Source organism: Galeopterus variegatus, unplaced genomic scaffold (genome assembly GCF_000696425.1).
Source record: "Galeopterus variegatus unplaced genomic scaffold, G_variegatus-3.0.2 Scaffold4604, whole genome shotgun sequence".
In the NCBI taxonomy this organism is placed as follows: domain Eukaryota; kingdom Metazoa; phylum Chordata; class Mammalia; order Dermoptera; family Cynocephalidae; genus Galeopterus; species Galeopterus variegatus.
The window spans coordinates 78,224-85,819 of NW_007730715.1; the positions used below are offsets into that span (position 1 = coordinate 78,224).

At 40.6% G+C, this 7,596-nt stretch overlaps 1 protein-coding gene across 3 annotated transcripts in view; it reads left to right on the top strand.

Annotated features, from left to right (window-relative positions):
• The first annotated feature begins 88 nt into the window (after positions 1-88).
• The window catches only part of BRCC3 (BRCA1/BRCA2-containing complex, subunit 3), a 77,212-nt gene continuing 69,704 nt past the window's right edge, over positions 89-7,596 (top strand). For all 3 annotated transcript variants that reach the window (XM_008587940.1, XM_008587942.1, XM_008587943.1), the window contains exons 1-4: positions 89-258; positions 906-922; positions 1,799-1,853; positions 5,854-5,973. In XM_008587940.1, the coding sequence (XP_008586162.1) occupies positions 136-258; positions 906-922; positions 1,799-1,853; positions 5,854-5,973 (315 nt within the window). In that variant the 5' untranslated portion in view covers positions 89-135. The remainder of the gene's footprint in view (positions 259-905; positions 923-1,798; positions 1,854-5,853; positions 5,974-7,596) is intronic.

The window sequence follows — 7,596 nt, forward strand, 5'->3', positions numbered from 1 at the left end:
CGCCCCCCGAGGAACCCCCGCCCGGACGGCGAGGCCTGGGCGGAGCGCAGAGCGCGGGGCGCCGGGGAGGCTGCGCCGGAGCACCCGCTGGTCAGGCCGGAGCGGGCCCAGCAGACGCGAGCAGGCCGGGCCAAGATGGCGGTGCAGGTGGTGCAGGCGGTGCAGGCGGTTCATCTCGAGTCTGACGCTTTCCTGGTTTGTCTGAACCACGCTCTGAGCACAGAGAAGGAGGAGGTGATGGGGCTGTGTATAGGGGAGGTGAGTCAGCCCGGCCGAGCCCTGCGGATCAGTCCCAGCGTGTCCCCGGGCTGGGTGCCGGCGGCGCCCAGGACTGCGGAGGCCACAGGCAGCCCTGACTTGCATCCTGGTACATCCTTTACACGGTTCTGTCGCAGGGTCCCCGTCTCCTCCGGCCCCCTGATGCTGCGCGTGCGGTCTCCAGAGCCCCTGGAGGGCCCTGGCTTTTTCTCTTGGACCCTGCGGCTTTCCTGTCCGTCTGAGATTATCACCCCATTGACCAACACTGCAAGTCAGGCCCGAAAGACACTGTAGTGTAATGAGGGCGTCGCCGGGTTAGGGAGCAGCAGGCCAGGCTTAGGGCCCCCTGCTTTGCCTCCACTCTGCCCTCTAGGAAAGCAGAGGTATAGACAAAGGATTCTAAGCGAATCGAGGAAACGAAGGACAGGAGAGGGCTCTCAAAAACGCAGAAGTTTCGCTACGTAAAGTGTTGCAGAAGGGGCGGAAGAGGGTGAGGAAACAGAGTTTAGCCGTTTACAATGGGAAGTACTTCTCCAGCCTTTCATGCCAGTGTGCACGAATACATGAACTAATTTTCATATAATCTGCATCCCTGTACCTCATATAAGCGTAATGTGATCAATATTTTCTGCTCTTTCCCACTCTAGTTGAATGATGACACAAGGTAAGACTATGTTTCTTTACTCATATCTTATAATCTCTAAATCATTGTTAACTCAGAATTATGACAAATTTGGCAGTGTTGTGCACAGATTATACCTTAAATTATCATTGAGTCCGGAGCTCCCTCAATGATACAGTTAGAGTTCCACTCCAACCCTGAAGATTGGTTCCCCCTTACGTCCTAGGAAGAGGATTTTCAGTTAAGATACATATTTCCCTATGTGAGAAATATGGTTGTGGGAACCAAGATCGTAACTGAACCTGTGAAAGCTCTTAGAATTTTGTTGGCTGGAATCAAGACTTATTAAAAAGACTACCAATGTATTTTACATTTGGTGCAATTATTTTCCGTTTTCTTGCTTGATGTGTTTTATTTTCTCTCTCTCCTGAAGTGTCAGTGAGATGCCGGTAATTTTCTTTGTGGCAGATGATATACACATTAGGAAGTATTTCCCCCCGTTGATCCATTCCTTTAAATTGTCAATGGCTTTCTAACACACACTCCACCCCCCGCCCCTACAGTGATCTCAGCAGGTCCCCAGTAGCTTGAATGCTTGAGGGGGTGAACCGTTTGGTGACTTTTATTTAAACTTAAGAGCATAGCATGGTGTTCTTCTCAAGCCTCCTTAATACCCTCCTTAGTACCCAGGATTCTCGGAATTCAGCTTTGCCTGAGAAAACTTTATGCACTCAGCCGCTTGCGCACATGTCCCAGATTGCTTTTAACAGATGTATGACTGCAGCCTGTTCACTTTCCCTCCTCCTCTTTTGTCTCTGCTAAAGTTTTGTTGCAAAAACTGTTAATCCCATTACTTTGTTTAATTCTTGAATATATTCCAAACCCCAGTTCCATTTTGTTCTAATTTCTCCCCAATAGGATTGACTCCAAATTTGCATATACCGGTACTGAAATGCGCACAGTTGCTGAAAAGGTATGTATGCTAGAATTTGGCGTGATAGAAACTTTCTGTTGGGAGAGACTTCTGTACTCTGATTGATGATCTCAGCCACAGTATTAATCCAATTTGTGTCGGGGTGGGGTGTTCTTTCTAGTAAAATCAGATGAAGAATCTACTCACTAGGAACATGCTTTTCTGTTCTTTGTTGAGAATGATTACTACATGATCAAGATGAGTAATCACGTATCAGTACCACGGCCCTTGCTCTCCTCCTTGCTGTCACTGCCTGTTTTCTGGCCCTTCTCCCACTTTCCTTCAGACTTTGACATCTGCTTCACATCATTGTCACCTCTATCTCTGGTCCCAATATCTACTCATGTAGTCCCTCTTTTCTTACAGGCAAACTATCCAAAGTGTCTTAGGTTTTAGTCTGCCCTGACTTTTCTCCTTTTCTGCCATGCTCTGGGCTTTATGATCTAGTATAATGTTTCTCAGCCTAATTGTGGTGAAAGACCAGTTAATTTCCCACCTCCCCCCAAATACGTCACAGAGACCAGTACTTTTGTAAAATACAATAAAAATTAATTACTTCCTCCCCTGCCACCATGCTATCACACAAGAACTTCATCTACTTGTTACCCCTGTGTACAGACTTATCCACCTTAACCACTTTGCCTCCTTTCTTCCCATATCAAGGAAAAAAGTCTTCTTCCTATCCAAAGCTGCAGCTTCTTCAGACTCCTTGTTTATCATGTGTACTGTCTCTCTTCTGAGTCTTCAACCGTTTTCTGTCACCTGGCTTTTTTCCCTTAGAATACAAATATACCTAAATTGCTCTCATTTTCAGAACGGAAAGCAATATTACTTCTCAATTCTGTATCTTCCTGTGGTCACTACTCTTATATCCCTCCTTTAATAGCCAGACTTCTTAAAAGAATAGGCTATAATTATTACTTTTTCATTTTCTCCAGTCAAACCCACTGAGATCTGGTTTCCAATTCTACGTCTCTCCCCTCCCATCTCATCCTTTATGGACTCTTCCTCCTCTGTGCATTAAATGTTGCACATTCCTCTTAGGCACTGAAAGCTCTAACTAGAGGGAGGGGGAGGGAGGGGGAGGGAGAGACAGAGAGAGAGAGAGAGAGAGAGAGAGAGAGAGAGAGAGAGAGAGAGAGAGAAAATTCACTCTGGACATCAACTACTAAAATACATTTCTAATCTTAATGATGTAATTTTCTTTTTTAAGAGTTCATCCCCTCATCTTGAATTTTATGTCAGTTTCTACTGTCTGAATTAGATGTTAAACTTCACAAGTTCAGTGACCTTATATTTTTATTTAGTGTTGGCATGGTGTATCTTTCTTTATCCTTTTATTTTAGCCTTTCTGTGTACTAATATTTAAAATGTCTGTTATTAGCAGCATATAGTTTTTTAAAAATCCAGTCTGATAATCCTTTTAATTGGAGTATTTAGTCCAATTACATGTAATGCAATTATTGATATATATGGGTTATAGCTGCAATCTTTTTGCTTTCCGTTTGACCTGCCTAGTTGTTTCATGATACTTTTTCTCTCCTTTCATCCTTCTTTTGGGTTAATCAAATATGTTTTATTATTCATATTTACCCTTTATAGTGCTCATCATTTCTTCCTTCATTTCTGGGGTTTTCCTTCTGCCTGAAGCAGTCTCTATAGTATTTTTGTGCTGGTAATGAATTCTGTCCATTTTTGTGCGTCTGGAAATGCCTTTATTTTGATTTTATTTTTGAGATATAGTCTTTGAATATAGAATTCTTGGTTGGCAGATATTTTCTTTTAGTAGTCTAAGATGTCATTCCATTCTCTATGGGTTTTCATTGTTTCTGTTAAAAAGTCAACTATTTGTCTTGTTGCTCCTTGGAAGGTCATTGCATCTTTCTGTCTCTGCTTTTAATTTTATTTATTGTATACTCTATCCCTGTCAGACACTTTACTAGCTGCTGGAGGTAAAAGCATAGATAAAACATAGTCCCTAACCTTCAGGAACTTATATTCTGGTAGGGGAGAAAATTATGTAAATAAATAGAACACAATATGACATACATTTTAGCAGAGATAAGTGTGTGTGTATCATAAAAGAAGCCATATGGAGGGAAGTGATTCTTTATAGGATGATCAGGAAATTTAAATTTAAAGGATATGAAAGAGTTTACCAAGTAAAAAAAGGCTGGGAAGCACCATTTAGTGAATGGGCAGTGTGTGCAAAGGCACAGATGTGTGAAATGGGACCACATGATGTGCAGGGAACTACAAGTAGTTGAGTAATACCAGAGCAGAAAGTCTTTGGAAGTGCTATGCAGAGCTACACATACTTGCTTTTCAACAGGTTATCACTTGGACAGCCTTTTATTTATGAAAGGAAATATGAATGTAATTAAAAAAATAGGCAGCATCCAATATGCAAAGACTGCCTTATTTTGCAAAAAGAGTTCTACCATTTAGTTTAAGTCTCACAAGATAAGTACATTGGTTAGACAGCTCTCTTGTTTGAAAAAATTAAAGTTGCAAGCAGAATATAGAAAATAGGTAAAATCTCTGCTTGTTTGTAGCAGAATATAGAAAATAGATAATGTCTTTGCTTGTCTCTCCGTTTGAAATATAAGAAATATAATATAATTGTACTAATTGTGGCTGTGTTGCACAGTGCAGGTCTACAGCTTACTTTAAAAGCCTTCTCTCAGATTTCACTCTTGTACATTCAATATCTGGCAGTGCCAACCCCATCCTTTCCCTGAAACTCTTGAACCATTTTTGCCTCCTCTGTCTTCCTCCTCTTATTCTACCCCATCCTGAATGTGGGCACTCCCCTGATTCAGGCCCAGACCTCTGCTCCCTCTCTCTTCACACCTTTTTTGTTCACTCATAAAAACTATATTGATTCCCTCACTGATTTTGTTGAAGCCTAAACTGTAATCCCACCTGCCTGATAAGAATTGCCGTATTGTACATCCTCTCATCCCAAATTAGCTCATCTGAAGACAAGGTTATCTTCCTTCCATCCTGACCCTTTTTAAACTTAGATCTCCCTCCCGTGTTCCACCTAGTTTCAATCTTGAAACTTTAGAGTCATCTTTGAAAATTTCCTGTCCTCCATCACCCATGGTCCATAAGCTACCAAATGTTGTAGATTCTTCCTTCTTAATGTGTCTCAAATCTGTTTCTTCCATCTCTGCCCCTGAATTAGTCCAGTACTTTATCATTACTTTATGTCCAGACTATCTGAAATACTTCTAGCCCATCCTGTAAATCATGGCTTAGCATTCATGACTTCGTACATTCTTACTCCAACCTTTTTTCTTAAGCTTTATCATCTGCCATTCCACCTCAAGCTCTGTTTATAAATTGACTGGCCGACTTGTTTCCCAGATACCTCACTAACACTTTACTCCTTCCAAAGCTTATACACCCATTACACCAAAGCTTATATTACCATTACATTATAGGTAGAAATTCTATCTAGACACCTGTAGAAATTCTATCTGCACACACACACACACACACACACACACACACACAGAGCAGTCAAGGAGTAGATACACTTGTTTGCCTTTTACATGAAGATTTTTTTCTAATCTAAGTGACTCCTTTCCTCTAAGCTCCAATAGTATTGATTTACTGCATTATCTTAGTGTAGGTTCATGTATGATACTTGCTGCTCAACCATATTGTTAGTACTTTGATTGTCAGTACTCTGATATATATTCCATTCTGTGACACAGTGTCTTGTACATAGTTGGAAATTGAATAATTATTAGTTCATCATTCAAAAAGTCCTTCCTTGATCTAATGTTAGCTTTTATATTTTTATTTCTGAAATGTATATATTGAGGTTGGATGTCTTTTATTTGAAACATTTAATTATTCATGAGTCATAGTGTAAGTTTTTAGAAATGGAATCTTTAACCTGATATTGTAATAAAATACAAATCTATAATTGAAGGGAAATGTTATTGGAGAGAGATAGAAGTAACCATTTCTATGGATTTTCCTTTAGGTTGACAACATCAGAATTGTTCACATTCATTCTGTCATCATCTTGCGACGTTCTGATAAGAGGAAGGACCGAGTAGAAATCTCTCCAGAGCAGCTCTCTGCGGCCTCAACAGAAGCGGAGATATCCTTCTTGCTCAAAGACAAACTTTTACATGCTCTGGGGCTTCCTGGCCACATTGGTCTGCTTGCTGCAGTCATCCTGCTTTAGGTGGTTTCACAAATTTCTTCGTTATGACAGGTCCCCAGTTTTCATATTTACCCCTTAGATCCAGTTATTTACTGAATCACAATCTCAATTTCTCCTTTTGAGCAGCTTTTATTAGAAGAATTAGAAATTTCTGATATTCCTGCTCCTAAATGCCGAAAGATTCCAGGGTCAAATACTATGATAATGAACTCTGCAGGGAGTCCCCTCTATTTTCTTCCCTACTTCCCTCTCATCTCTTCTCCATTCCTCTCTGCCTCTCCTTCCAGTTTTCCTAATATCATTTAATTTCTAGATCTTTCACTATCTTGGTCTCTGCCCTTTGGAGAGATTCTCTTTTAAGACTTTCCCTCAAAAAATGCAATGCTGAGAACCGAATGCAATATTCCATGTTAGATATAACCAAAGAATGATCGAATGGGGCATTTGCTACCTATGATCTGGACTCCATACCTCAACTATAGCAAGTTAAATTTGCATCAGTGGTTTTAGTAATTTATCGTTCTTGTAGATTAAGTGAATCTTTTAGTCAACTAAAAAGTAATTTTTAAAAATAGGTAGTACACGTGCATAGTAAAAGCTTTAGAAAGTACAAAAAGGTAAACAAAAGAAGTATTTCTCCCCAACCTCTGTGTCCCAGTTCCCCCAGAGTCCCTCCCCAGATATAACCAGAGTTACCAGTTTTTCATGTATTCTTACAGATGAATTCTGTGCGTACGGAAATATATATGGTTATTTTCATTTTTTAAAAAGTATTTAATACATATTTAATAAATATGATGGCTGATGACATATAGTATTCATCGTTTTTCCTCTAACAGTGCATCTTGAAAATTGCCTACATCAGTATAAAATCTGCATTGTTCTGATAACTGCATAATATGTCAGTGGATGAATGTTCCATCATTTATTTTGCCTGTCCTCATGTACATGCCTAAGATGTTGGTAATATTTTGCTCTTACAAACAGTGCTGTGGTGAATAACCTTGTACATACTGTATTTCACAAATGTGTGTGCATATCTGTAGGACCAATTCCTAGAGGTGGAATTGCTGGCGCAAAGGTTATATGCACATGTAGCTATAGGTGTTTTCCCAGTTTACCCTCTAGCAATGTATAAGAGTGCCTGTTTCCCTACACCCTCACAAACACTATGTGTTATCAAAGTTTTTGTGGCCAATCCGATCATAAAAATTTTACTTATTGCAATTTTAATTTGTCTTTTTCTTATGAGTAATCTTGATCAGCTTTTTTTTTTTTTTTCCTTTTTGTCTTTTTTCGTGACTGGCAACGGATCGCAACCCTCAGTGTCGCGCCTGTACCGGACCGGCAATGGGATCGCAACCCTCGGTGTTGCTCCCGCACCTCGCTCAGCCAGTGAGCGGCCGGTCTGTATGTGGGATCCGAACCCTCGGTGGGAGCACCGCCGCACTCCCAAGTGGCGCACTGTAGCAGTGCGCCACCGGGCCGGCCCCTTGATCAGCTTTTTATTATTAAGAGTCATCTGTATTTTTTTCTAAATTATCTGATTACTTCCTT